Source organism: Mustela erminea, chromosome 18, assembly GCF_009829155.1.
Source record: "Mustela erminea isolate mMusErm1 chromosome 18, mMusErm1.Pri, whole genome shotgun sequence".
In the NCBI taxonomy this organism is placed as follows: Eukaryota; Metazoa; Chordata; class Mammalia; order Carnivora; family Mustelidae; genus Mustela; species Mustela erminea.
In genome coordinates this window covers 19,663,621-19,676,796 of record NC_045631.1, presented here as the reverse complement: position 1 = coordinate 19,676,796, position 13,176 = coordinate 19,663,621, and the positions used below count along the sequence as shown (strand labels likewise).

Genomic DNA, 13,176 nt, shown 5'->3' with positions numbered 1-13,176 from the left:
GACTTTAGTGGCCAGTGTCTTGAAGCTGGAGGGTAGGGGGGGCAGACTTCTCAAGGACTCTGAACTTTGCTAGAGACATGATACTTCACAGCTTCATCTCCATTTGTAACAACTGCCAACCATCCCTTCTTGTCCTTTTGGCTAAGATCAAGTGTTGTAACAACCGCCAACCACCATTCGATGTATTGCTTCTCTAAGATATCTTGGTTGCAAGTAAGTCATGGTCTGGTGGTGGTGTATAGTTCTAATAATTGAAGAGTACAGGCACCCATCCCAGTTGGGATCTTGCCTCCATGGGAACTGGACCTCTTGCAGCAGTACTGACTGGGTTTATACTTTTACTCAGTGACAATTAAGGTCTTGTGTCCCTTTCCTCCAGGCTTAAGGATGTGCAGTCAATGGATGAACTGAAAGATGTCTACAACCATTTCTTGCTTTATTATGGCCGTGATATCCCCAAGATGCAGAATGCCGCCAAGGCCAGCCGCAAGAAGCTGAAGCGTGTACGGGAAGAGGGAGATGAGGAAGGCGAGTGCTGGAAAAGAAAACCCAGGCGGCTTAATGGCCACACCGTCCCCTGGGACGGCCCGGGCTGAGTGCCCTTTGGGGCTTCTCTCTACATGTGTCAGATCCTCGGGAGTGACTGGAAACTGGAACACTAACACACGGTTTCTTCCCAGGTGAGGGTGAAGAGGCAGAAGATGAGGAGCAGAGGGGCCCAGAGCTCAAGCAGGCCTCCCGCCGAGACATGTACACCATCTGCCAGAGTGCTGGGCTAGGTAAAAGCCAGCTGCTTTGTGTCCTGGGTCTTGTAGCCATGAGCAAGGGAAGTTTCCTGGTAGTTACTGGTGGGCAGGAAGAGGACTTAACAGACATCTGAGCAAATCACCAGTCCAGTTCTGACCACAGGCCCCCAGCACCCACACCCACTTCACAGTAATGGTCCGGCCTTTCCCGAACTTTCTGAAGGAATGGGAAGTGCATACAGTCAGAGGGGCAGGGTCCTTCCTATCTTTCAGATGTTCTTTTACTATAAATTCTACCTTAGTTCTGAGTGCAAGAGTCAGAGAAAATTCCTGTTTCATAACAGCTTGTCAGGTGTTTAAAGGCCATTTTACTATTCCTTGTAAAATTCCTGGTCCTGCTTTTTTGTGACCCTCTTAAAGTCTAGTGCCCAGAGTTGCTACTCTGGACCCAGAGCAAAGAGATTTGTCAGCCTAGCTATTGTTTTACCCTTCACCCTCCTGTATGCTTTAGATGGTCTGGCCAAAAAGTTCGGGCTTACTCCTGAGCAGTTCGGGGAAAACCTCCGGGACAGCTACCAGCGGCATGAGACAGAGCAGTTCCCTGCAGAGCCTTTGGAGTTGGCCAAGGATTACGTTTGCAGGTAGGCATGCAACAAGTAGCTGGCAGGAGGAAGGGCCTGAGGGCCAGACACTGTCATCCTGCAGCTGCCACGTTTTCCCCACAGCCAGTTCCCTACGCCAGAAGCTGTGCTAGAAGGTGCCCGCTACATGGTAGCCCTGCAGATTGCCCGAGAGCCCCTCGTCCGACAGGTGCTGAGGCAGACCTTCCAGGAGAGAGCCAAACTCAATATAACCCCCACCAAGAAAGGTAGAAAGGTGAGCTGGGTGCAGGGTTTTGATCTGACACGCAGCCCAGCTCTGTGTTCGACTGAACTGAGTTTCTTGCTTTCGTGCGCAGCTGAGCCATCTGCTCAAGCCAGCCTGTCAGTAGGCTGATGATTCCTCTTGGTGTCTACAGGATGTGGATGAGGCCCACTACGCTTATTCCTTCAAGTACTTAAAGAACAAGCCTGTTAAGGAACTGAGAGATGACCAGTTCCTCAAGATATGCTTGGCTGAAGACGAGGGGCTGCTCACCATTGACATCAGCATAGACATGAAGGGGGTAGAAGGGTAAGCAGAGCCCTGGGGGAGGGGGCTCATTGGGGGAGGGCTTGATGAGGGAGGGGTTCCCTCAGGAATGTGAACTGCAGTTTCAGAGTTGAGCGAGTCATTGTCCCTGGCTCACTCAACGTTTATGGACACTGGAGTATCCCCTTTCCTTCCTCCCCAACACTGCCGTGTTGTCTCTCCTCAGCTACGGCAATGACCAGACATATTTCGAAGAGATCAAACAGTTTTACTACCGAGATGAGTTCAGCCACCAGGTGCAGGAGTGGAACCGGCAGCGTACCATGGCCATCGAACGGGCTTTGCAGCAGTTCCTCTATGTACAGATGGCCAAAGAGCTCAAGAACAAGTTGCTGGCAGAAGCCAAAGAATATGTCATAAAGGTGAAGACAGAAACTCGGCGGTCCTTTGTCCTGTGATTTCTCCAAACTAGAGCTGAGAATTCAGGAACCCCTTAACAGTAGTCTTCTAGCTAATAGAGAAACACTGGGGGCAGGGGGAGGTAATCACGGGGAGCACATACAAGGCCAGGGGTCACTCCAAGACCTCCCCATTTGAAGAGCCTCTTGACTCGCCACCCCCAATCCAAACATTCTTTGTTTTTATTACTGTTCTCCGTATACTCCCCTGTGTCCAGAAGCAACGTATGCCTTCGCACCATAAGCCTGTGAAGGATTAGAAGTATGTGCGCATATCAGTACAACCTTTGCACATGCGCACCCACATCTGTGTCCTTCGCACACTCTGTGAGCCTCTCGGCCATAGTGTCTGGTGTGTCTCCTCAGGCCTGTAGTCGGAAACTCTACAACTGGTTGAGGGTCGCACCCTACCGGCCAGATCAGCAGGTAGAGGAAGATGATGACTTTATGGATGAGAACCAAGGGAAGGGCATCCGCGTTCTAGGCATCGCTTTCTCCTCTGCCAGGTGACTGCCCGTTCGTGCCTGCCCAGCCTCACCCCTTCCCTATCTTCTTAATCCCATTCTTCTCTAGCTGTATTCTTTTATTTCTGACTGTTGCACTGTTCTTTCCTGGTCTGGTTGGCAGAGATCACCCTGTGTTCTGCGCTTTGGTCAACGGCGAAGGAGAAGTGACAGACTTCCTTCGGCTGCCCCATTTTACCAAACGGCGAACTGCATGGAGAGAGGAGGAACGAGAAAAGAAGGCAAGTGGCTGGGATGGGGTAACCAAGTGTACATTTTAAGTGCATTTACAATTCCATGGGGATGTGTGTTCATGGTCTATATAACGTCTATGCAAGACCCTGATTACCTCTACCGGTTTGCTAAACCCTGGAGTCTTGGGAGAAGCCTCACTTCCATAAGCAGTAGATGGCACTCAAGTCCTGATGCAGAATTTACTTCTGGCTGGAGGCCAAGTCCTCGGCCTTGTGTGCTTCTGGGAGCTGCCATTATGGCTTCTGTTCTTACCAGCATCTGGGTCATCCTGTTCCAGGAGCTGAAAGCCAGTGAGGCATTAAGCCAACCTTTTCCCAGCTTTAGCCTTTCAGTGTCTTTTTTCCAAGGAAAGGGGAATTCGAATTCATCTCACGTATATGTTTCTGATTTTTTTTTTAACCTAACGGTATCTTTTCATTTTGCCGAGAGCGCTACATTCTAAAATAATTTTTAACAACCTTTTTTTTTATTATTATTTATTTGAGAGAGCAAGAGAAAATAGAGCATGAGTATGGGGAAGAGGGAGGGAGAGCCTAGTTCTCGAGCAGGAGCCCATCGTGGGGCTCAATCCTAGGATCCTGGGATCATGACCTGAGCATAAGGCAGACGCTTAACCGACTGACCCACCCAGGTGCCCCATTAACAGCCTTTTTTTTTTTTAATTTATTTATTTGACAGACAGCAATCACAAGTAGGCAGAGAGGCAGGCAGAGAGAGAGAGAGGAGGAAGCAGGCTTCCCGCTGAGCAGGGAACCTGATGCAGGGCTCGATCTTAGGACCCAGGGATCATGACCTGAGCCGAAGGCAGGGGTTTTAACCCACTGAGCCACCCAGGCACCCCTAACAACCTTTTTTTTTTTAAAGAAAACAGTGAAATGAGTTTAGAATAATCCTGCCAACCAAACAGTGGTTTATGTTAGTAAAAACCAAGTATGTTTGGATCAGTCAGGGGAGCATGGGACTTTTGCTCTCAGGGTTGTGAGTTGAAGCCCCATGTTGAGTGTAGAGGTTACTAAAAAGGAAGAAAAGGAAGACAAATGTGTTTGATCACAACCAAGTATGAGCCAGAGGTATAGTAATTTTAGGAAACATTAATGCATATATGATATTGAATCCAGAGACCTTAGTCTCCTTGATTTGTGTTCCACTTAGACAGTCTAACTTGGAGCTTACTGTTCTTTGGTCTTATGAGGTCTTGGTATTACTTAGGGAGGGAAAGCTGTTAAAAATCTCCCGATCTTCGGAGCCATTTAGTTCTAATTTTATTTCAATCCAGGCTCAAGATATTGAAACCCTAAAGAAATTTCTTCTGAACAAAAAACCTCATGTGGTTACAGTCGCAGGAGAAAACAGGTAGGGGCACCAGGGGATCAGACTAGACCTCACTTAAATTCACTCGTCCTTTCTTATCGAATCTGGCATATGCCTCTGTAGACCATTGGTAAATTTCCCATCCCCAAGGAGTATCTCTTTGTCTTCAGAGTTCTTTCCTTCCCCAACCTGCCCCCATCCCAGCCCTGAGTCTGTCCGTCCTTGATAAACTATTCAGAAAGAGCCCTGACCTAACACCCCTCCTCCCTCCAGGGACGCCCAGATGTTGATTGAAGATGTGAAGCGCATTGTGCATGAACTGGACCAGGGCCAACAGCTGTCCTCTATTGGGGTGGAGCTGGTTGATAATGAGTTGGCCATTCTCTATATGAACAGCAAGAAATCAGAGGTAATGCTGGAGCCCCGTTCTTGGGAGCTGCACACGTAAGAGCTGTGAATCCCAGGGAAATTTAATAGGGAAACGAAAGTGATCAAGGGCACAGGACTGCGCTTACTCAATTACCCTTGTGGGGGTGCTTCATTTCACCAGTAATGGCTCAGATAGGGAGCACTGCAGATAAAATTGGCCCCTGAGGGGACAAGAAAGTGACTTGAGGCCAGAACACTTTGTGATTCCTTTTGCTGTTGAGAGCTGAGAGAACTTAATCGTCCTGCTGGTCCTCATTTGACTCTAGGCAGAGTTCCGGGATTACCCTCCAGTGCTGAGACAGGCTGTCTCCCTGGCCCGGCGCATCCAGGACCCTCTGATTGAATTTGCCCAGGTGTGCAGCTCTGATGAAGACATCCTGTGTCTCAAGTTTCATCCCTTGCAGGTGAGTAGGGTTTGACAGGCAAGCCTGAGCAGGCAAAATGGTACAAGAACCTTACCCCTGCCTGTTCTGTGTTTGCAGGAGCACGTGGTGAAAGAGGAGCTGCTCAACGCCTTGTACTGTGAATTTATCAACCGAGTCAATGAGGTTGGGGTCGATGTCAACCGTGCCATCGCCCACCCATACAGCCAGGCCTTAATCCAATATGTCTGTGGCCTGGGACCTCGAAAAGGGACACATCTCCTCAAGGTAGGATGGGGTTGAATTAGAAAATAAGAAAAGTTCCCATTTCATTGAGCCTTCACACTCTGCCAGCATGATTTGACAAAAGACCAAAGTCAGAGGAGTCAAGGGATTTGTCCAGAGTCATCCAGCTAGTGAGAGTCCAAGTCAGACTTGAGACCACAGCTATGCTCTTCACTACTATACTGTGGGAAAGATAGCCATAAACCAAGATTTAAAACAGATGGAAGAAAGTGAGAAGAGTATCCAGCCTCTGGATAGTGGTTCATTCCAGTGGGAAAAAAAGGGATTTCATTCGGAGGCTAAAGAGGGTGGTATGCAGGGAGCTTTAGAAATTTTGGTAATATTTTTTTTTTTTTCTTAAGATGAGTGGTGGGCACTTGGATATATGTTTTATCATTAACTTTTTTTTTTTTTAAGATTTTATTTATTTATTTGTCATAGAGAGAGAAGCGAGAGCAAGCACAGGCAGACAGAGTGGCAGGCAGAGGCAGAGGAAGAAGCAGGCTCCCTGCCAAGCAAGGAGCCCGATGTGGGACTCGATCCCAGGATGCCGGGATCATGACTTGAGCCTAAGGCAGCCGCTCAACCAACTGAGCCACCCAGGCATCCCTATCATTAACTTTTTTAAATTATTACTAATTTTGATAAGTGATCTCTATGCCCAGTGTGGGACTCGAATTCACAACCTCGAGATCAGGAATTGCATGCTCTTCCAACTGAGCCAGCCAGGCACCCCATTTTATCATTAACTTTTAAGCTATATATTAGTTATGTATTATTTTTGGCAGGTGTGACATCATTTACTAAAATAATTTCTTTTAAATGGACAGTATGGCATAGTGCTCAGATACTGAGGGATAGGGACGGAGTTCCCATCATGGAGGGTTTCCCAGAAACCTGAAAGGAGGCGGGGAGGGTGGGGCCTGCCTGCTGCTCTGGCTCATTCCACATCTCTCCCCTAGATCCTGAAGCAAAACAACACCAGGCTTGAGAGCCGGACCCAGCTGGTCACCATGTGCCACATGGGTCCCAAAGTCTTCATGAATTGTGCTGGCTTCCTCAAGATCGACACGGCCTCCCTGGGGGACAGGTGATACCCTCTGCCTGGGTGGGCCAGGAGGAATTCCCTTGGGCTTTGCTTTGGGGATTCAGGGAACTAGGGCTGTCAAAGGGCCCGAGGTATTTGAATTAAGAAATATTTTAAAGCAAAGGTGAGGAAGCTTTATTAAGTCAAGAGCCTCTGACCTATGGAAAAGATCGGTTCAATTATGTGAAGCTTTTTTTGTGTGAGAAAAACATAAAAAGAACCAACTTATTTTATAAATTAAGGACAGGAAACACAATACTTTGTTCAGTAAACACAACATGTTCTGTTATGATCTGCCATGGCTAGATGAGGGTGGGAATAGCAGGGGCAATGGAAAAGGAGTGTGGGGGTATGATGAAATAAGGAAGGGGGAGAGAGATTCTGTATGTTTTGAGATGATGTTATTGAGAGAAAGTTCTATTCACTTGGACTTTGGACTTCACTATTGACCTCTTCCTCTCCAGAAGTTATCAACTCAGTCTTTGGAGGATCTTTTCCACGGGCACATAGCTCCTCATTCAGTAATGGAAATCAGTGGGGAAATAGGCTTCAAGTTCTAAAACTTCATTTTCCACCCAGCTTTGCTGTAACACTCCACGAATAACATAGGTCCATGTGAGTGCACGGGCAAGACCAGCCTGGGAAGGCTTTATGGGGGAAAATAGCTGCCAGCAAATTGTCAGAAGTCTTTTTCCCCCTTCTTGTTTTATCTTGTTATAACACTTATTTAAGTTCATGATATAAAATTCAATGTATAGCAGTATTATGCAGAAAGTGGAAGTCCCCCATAATCCCACCCCCCAGAGATAACTACCATAACAATTTGGTGTATACTACAACGTTCCTAAATTTTATTTTTGCTATGCATTTACTAACTACCCATTTACTACAAAAATGGGATCATATGGTTCATAGTGTTTTGCAGTGCATTTTTCACGTATCAGTATATCGTGGCCATCTTTCCATGTCAGCACACATAGATCTACCTCATTATTTTTAATGGCTGTATAGTATTCCATTGTATGGAGGTACCCTAATTTATTTAACCAGTTCCCCATTGGTGGACATTTGGGTTGTTACTAGAAGCTTCTCGTTCTATATCCTGGCTCCTTTTCTGCCTTTCCTTCAGCACTGACTCATACATTGAAGTTCTTGATGGTTCCCGAGTCCACCCTGAGACCTATGAGTGGGCCAGGAAGATGGCAGTGGACGCTCTGGAATATGATGAATCAGCTGAGGACGCCAACCCTGCAGGAGCCCTCGAAGAGATATTGGAAAACCCAGAGCGACTCAAGGACCTGGACCTAGATGCCTTTGCAGAAGAACTGGAGAGGCAGGTGGGTGACAGCATAGAGGCCCGGTGCAGAAATCATTCCAAGTCCCCTGGTTGGGAGGAGACTCAGGCAGCAAGTCCCCAGGAAACCCCTTGATACTATGGACATGGGAGACTCCATCCTCTCTTCACCTTACCCTAGCAGGCTCTACCGGGATTTTCAAGGAAGTGTTCAGTCTGCTTATTAAGGAGCAAGGAAGTCTCAGACTCCTATAGCCATTATCAGTGGTTCGGGGCAGTTGTCAAGTTTCCTTCTAGGCCTTCGCGCCTCCTCTCCAATAGCACAGCTTTGCATGTGTCTGTTTCACACATTGGGGTTCTCTGAAGCGTTTTAGAGAAAACTTGAAAACTTCTTGTCATAAGTGTTAAAAGAGAACAAGAGAAGAGAAGCCCTTACAGAGGCCAGCTGGCCTATTCCTTTCTTTGAAAGCCCCTGTGGCTCCAGTTAGGGAATGGTTGCAAGGTTCTTCCTGATGGGCTTCTTCCACAGGGCTATGGTGACAAACACATCACCTTGTATGACATCCGGGCGGAGCTGAGCTGCCGGTATAAGGACCTCCGGACAGCCTACCGCTCTCCCAACACAGAGGAAATCTTCAATATGTTAACCAAAGAAACACCAGAGACCTTCTACATTGGTAAATTCTGGGCCTGGTTTTCAGCTGGAGAAGGATGTATAAGGGTGGGGGATGTGTTCACTGTGTACATTCAAACCAAGCCATGATTCCTACAGAATGAGGCAGGTCTGCAGGGAGAAAAGACCAGGGGGGCCTGTAAGAAGATTATAACTAGGGGCACCTGGGTGACTCAGTGGGTTAAAGCCTCTGCCTTTGGCTCAGGTCATGATCCTAGGGTCCTGGGATCGAGCCCCACATTGGGCTCTCTGCTTGCTCAGCGGAGAGCCTGCTTCCCCCTCTCTCTCTGCCTGCCTCTCTGCCTACTTGTGATCTCTGTCAAATAATTATAAATAAAATCTTAAAAAATAATAAGAAGATTATAAAGCCCTGGGCTTGGGGCGCCTGGGTGGCTCAGTGGGTTAAAGCCTCTGCCTTCGGCTCAGGTCATGATCCCAGGGTCCTGGGATCAAGCCCCGCATCGGGCTCTCTACTCAGCGGGGAGCCTGCTTCCTCCTCTCTCTCTGCCTGCCTCTCTGCCTCCTTGTGATTTCTGTCTGTCAAATAAATAAATAAATATTTTTTTTTAATAAAATAAAATAAAGCCTTGGGCTAGAAGTCAAAACTGAGTCCAGGGTCAAACTGTGCCTTTAACCTGCTACTGCAGGATCTTGAGGGAGTCACTCGTGGGGGCTTCATGTTACCTCATCAACAAATCAGGGGAGGATTTCCCTTCTCAAGGATGTGAGGGAAATCTGTGGAAATGCTGTAAGACCGAATTCTATCACTACATGTCAGTGGGAAGGAATCACCCCTCCAGTTCTTTTAGCCTGTTCCCCATTCTCTTCTTCCCTTCCCTGTCCACCTCGCCCTTTCTGCAGGAAAGCTTATCATCTGCAATGTCACCGGCATTGCCCACAGGCGTCCCCAGGGTGAGAGCTATGACCAGGCAATCCGCAACGATGAGACAGGGCTCTGGCAGTGTCCCTTCTGTCAGCAAGACAATTTCCCCGAACTCAGTGAGGTACGTGCTGCCATGCTAGCGTGGTCACTGGACGTCTTGATTGAATGTTCTCTGTGCCCTAGGGAGGAGTTGAGAATTGGGGTGTTTTACGTGGTGCTTTTACCAAATACACAAGAGGGGGAAGAGGGCTAGAACACATACATGTCTAACGTGAAGTCCCTAGGTATGCAGGTCAGAAATCTGTATGCTTCCTGCATACAGGAAGCTCAGCCTGCTCAGCCTTTAACCCGAGTTTTCTGTTCTCTGGGGATCTAACTAACTCAACCAGATTGAAGATACGAAGATGAGCATTTCTTACAGGGGAGGCACAGTGTCCCCATACATGCTAATTAGAAGGTATCTCTGGGCTCTTTTAAATTTTCCCGTTTTCCACACACATTTTAATTTGTTGTACTTTCTTCTAAACATTATCTCCCTTTCTGATGGTCAGAAGTTAACTAAAGGCATCCTGAACGTTTTTTCTGAGTCTTCAGATGTTATCAGGCAGTCTATGAAAGAGTTGATTTCTGAACTTGACCTAATAAAAGAAGCTGTGGGATTTGCCTGGGTTTTAAGAAAGCCAAGGGGCACCTGGGTCACTGAAATGGGTGGTTCTGTGGAGACGGACATGTATATTTCTTGTGTCGGAACAAGGTGGGAGAAGGGACTTCAGTTGTGGCTAGAGGGACGTACACATTTCGATTAACATGAAGGATTGCTCTGATGGCTGGTGGTGCCAGTCACTGAGATCACTTATGAGTCAAGGAACATTAGGGATGTTCAGAATCTGTGTTGGTGGGTGGCTGAGTCATTGTGTTTTCAGACCACTTTGCCAGGTATTACGGCAGATAAATTGCAGTGCCCGGCAGCTCTTTTTTGAACATGTGATCTCCAGAATCTTAATGACCAAGTTCCTCTCCTGATGTACTTTTCAGGTCTGGAACCACTTTGACAGCGGTTCGTGCCCTGGCCAGGCCATTGGTGTCAAAACACGGCTAGACAATGGTGTCACCGGCTTCATCCCCACCAAATTCCTCAGTGACAAAGTGGTAAAGCGGCCAGAGGAGCGAGTGAAGGTAGATAAACGACCAGGCTAAGGCATCTAGTAGGGCTTTCAGCCACCCAAACTGGGTGATCCGGAACTTTGGGCTGTGCCCCCCAGAAGTGAAGCTCTGTTCCCACTGGCTGCCGGTAGGGAGAGGCCATCAGGACGATTTGTAACTAGTTGAAAGAAGCCAGGGTGAGAAGCATGTGAATGAGAAGCAGCTTTTGTTCACTGTCTTTGTGAGATCTCACTGGGTTGCCAGCCCTTCAGAGAGGGCTCTCTCTTCCTGTGTGGGAAGCTGTGCTTGAGTCTGCAGGCAGGAAGCAGGGCCCAGCGTTCCCTGCTGTGAAACAGAAAGGCTACGCTCTCTTTCTGTTCTAGTATTCTCTTGCCAGCTGCCATTTATTATGCACCCACTAGATACCAGCACTTGACATTTACATACGTTGTCTTTAATCTCATGTGAGGGGGAAGGAAAATAGGACCTTTCTGGGGTGAGAAATTGGAGTGTCTTTTCCAGGATCACCCAGTTAGTTGGTGACACGGCTGGTACCAGATCTGCCAAATTCTCTGGTTCTGAGTGTCACAAACACCCAAGAAGTGTGGAGATAGGGAGGTTGGGGAAAGATCTTCCTGAAAAATGGAAGCTCGGGAGATTTTCAAAAGGAGAGCCCTGCCGTGTGATTGGCTTGTGCTGCTGTTTAGAAAGACACAAGTCAGGGAAAGAACAGAAAGCTCTTACTTTGCCTCCCCTCCAGAAAGGGCAGCCAGGCTTTGATGGCACCCTGGGAGCAGTAATTAAGTAACTTTATGGGAGAAGGGACTAGCCAGGGGCAGGGTAGTCACAGTAAGCCCTAGTTGCTTTTCCTGCCTAGAGCGATAGGCATCTGTGCAGGACATGGCCTGTAGTCTGTAGACCAGACTCAGCACTGAACTCCTGATCAGTTGTTTGCTAGCCGGCTCGCTTTGGGCAAGTCACTCTCCCATCCTTCTTCCTGGACTGTGGTTTTCTCACATGTAAAATGGGGCATCGGGCTAGATCATCTTTGTCCCTTCCAGCTCAAATGTTCTGTGGATCTAGGTGGGAATGACTGTTCACTGCCGCATCATGAAGATTGACATTGAGAAGTTCAGCGCCGACCTTACCTGCCGAACCTCAGACCTCATGGACAGGAACAACGAATGGAAACTGCCCAAAGACACCTACTATGACTTTGACGCCGAAGCAGCAGACCACAAGCAGGAGGAGGATATGAAACGGAAGCAGCAGCGGACCAGTGAGTGTGGCCACCACCACACCTGTACAGCCCAAGTCTTGGCAGCCCTCCCTCTTCAGGATGCACTTGCTGATGGCTGTTCCCTGGTGGGAGTGAGTGCTCAGCTCTGAGGTCTGAGGCCCATAGACCTCAAGGTGGCAGGGCTGGAAGCCAGGGTCTTCTGGGGTCACACATTCTTTGCTAGCACTGTGACATTTAAAGGCTCGTTCTCTGAGCACCTCAGGAACCCAGGTGCACACATCCTTCACATCAGAGAATTCAGGTCCGGAGAGGGTGAAAGAGTCTCAGAATTTGACAGCGGGTCAGAAATGAAGCCACGATTTGTCCTGTTGTTGTGGGCTCCCAGTCCTCTTCACCTGATCTGTACTTCTTTTCCTGTCCTCCTCAGCATACATCAAGCGAGTGATCGCACACCCATCTTTCCATAATATAAACTTCAAGCAAGCAGAAAAGATGATGGAGACCATGGACCAGGGTGATGTGATCATCCGCCCGAGTAGCAAGGGTGAAAATCACCTGACCGTGACCTGGAAGGTCAGCGACGGCATCTACCAACACGTGGATGTCCGGGAAGAAGGCAAGGAAAATGCCTTCAGCCTGGGAGCCACCCTGTGGATCAATAGTGAGGTGAGAGCTGGCTGCCACACACTTCCCATCCCCTCTCCTGCTTCCAGAAACAAGGCATTTCTGGCTACTTTGAGCTGACGTTAGTGACTTATATGCGTTATGTGTATTTTAGCTACACAGAGTGACAGAACAGGAGGTTGATTGTGAGATGAGTCATTTGATAACAATTTTTGTGTATTTCGTTTCCTTTTCTGTGTCCTCTAAATTTTAAAATAGACTACCCGGAGAGCACCAGCAGAGGAAGAGGAGAAAATACACACACAGAAACATATAATTGTGTACACACCCGCACACACAAGTACACATGTGTTTCTCTTTTTTGGTTTCAGTAGAGAAAAATTGTATGAAGCTCCCTGTTGTTCCCAAGCAGCAGGGGAGAATCAGGGTTACGGTTTAAAAAATTTTGTGCCTGTAAGCTGATCAATCTGGGCACAACTCAAATAGCTGGGTAAAAGGAGGGGACTTTCCAGCATAGTGAGGCCACAGCAGGCTGGGAAGGCCACGTCCTCCCTTGGGTTCCTCAGTTGAAGGGCCAGGAGTCCCAGCTCACCGTGACACGTGGGGCCTTTCCCGTTTCCCCACAGGAATTTGAAGACTTGGATGAGATTGTTGCTCGCTATGTCCAGCCCATGGCATCCTTTGCCCGCGACCTCCTGAACCACAAGTATTATCAGGACTGCAGTGGTGGTGACCGTAAGGTGAGCCCAGGG

At 48.1% G+C, this 13,176-nt stretch overlaps 1 protein-coding gene across 6 annotated transcripts in view; it reads left to right on the top strand.

Moving 5' to 3' along the window:
• SUPT6H (SPT6 homolog, histone chaperone and transcription elongation factor) overlaps positions 1–13,176 on the top strand; it is a 33,893-nt gene that overhangs the window by 16,280 nt on the left and 4,437 nt on the right. For 5 of the 6 annotated variants that reach the window (XM_032320985.1, XM_032320981.1, XM_032320984.1 and 2 more), the window contains 20 exons: positions 380–528; positions 681–779; positions 1,258–1,387; positions 1,472–1,622; positions 1,765–1,919; positions 2,104–2,299; positions 2,702–2,841; positions 2,963–3,080; positions 4,370–4,446; positions 4,678–4,813; positions 5,100–5,237; positions 5,316–5,483; positions 6,443–6,570; positions 7,697–7,904; positions 8,391–8,538; positions 9,396–9,538; positions 10,453–10,593; positions 11,644–11,839; positions 12,228–12,466; positions 13,051–13,164. In XM_032320985.1, coding sequence (XP_032176876.1) covers positions 380–528; positions 681–779; positions 1,258–1,387; positions 1,472–1,622; positions 1,765–1,919; positions 2,104–2,299; positions 2,702–2,841; positions 2,963–3,080; positions 4,370–4,446; positions 4,678–4,813; positions 5,100–5,237; positions 5,316–5,483; positions 6,443–6,570; positions 7,697–7,904; positions 8,391–8,538; positions 9,396–9,538; positions 10,453–10,593; positions 11,644–11,839; positions 12,228–12,466; positions 13,051–13,164 — 2,974 coding nt within the window. The remainder of the gene's footprint in view (positions 1–379; positions 529–680; positions 780–1,257; positions 1,388–1,471; positions 1,623–1,764; positions 1,920–2,103; positions 2,300–2,701; positions 2,842–2,962; positions 3,081–4,369; positions 4,447–4,677; positions 4,814–5,099; positions 5,238–5,315; positions 5,484–6,442; positions 6,571–7,696; positions 7,905–8,390; positions 8,539–9,395; positions 9,539–10,452; positions 10,594–11,643; positions 11,840–12,227; positions 12,467–13,050; positions 13,165–13,176) is intronic. The other variant, XM_032320986.1, reaches the window with a different exon arrangement.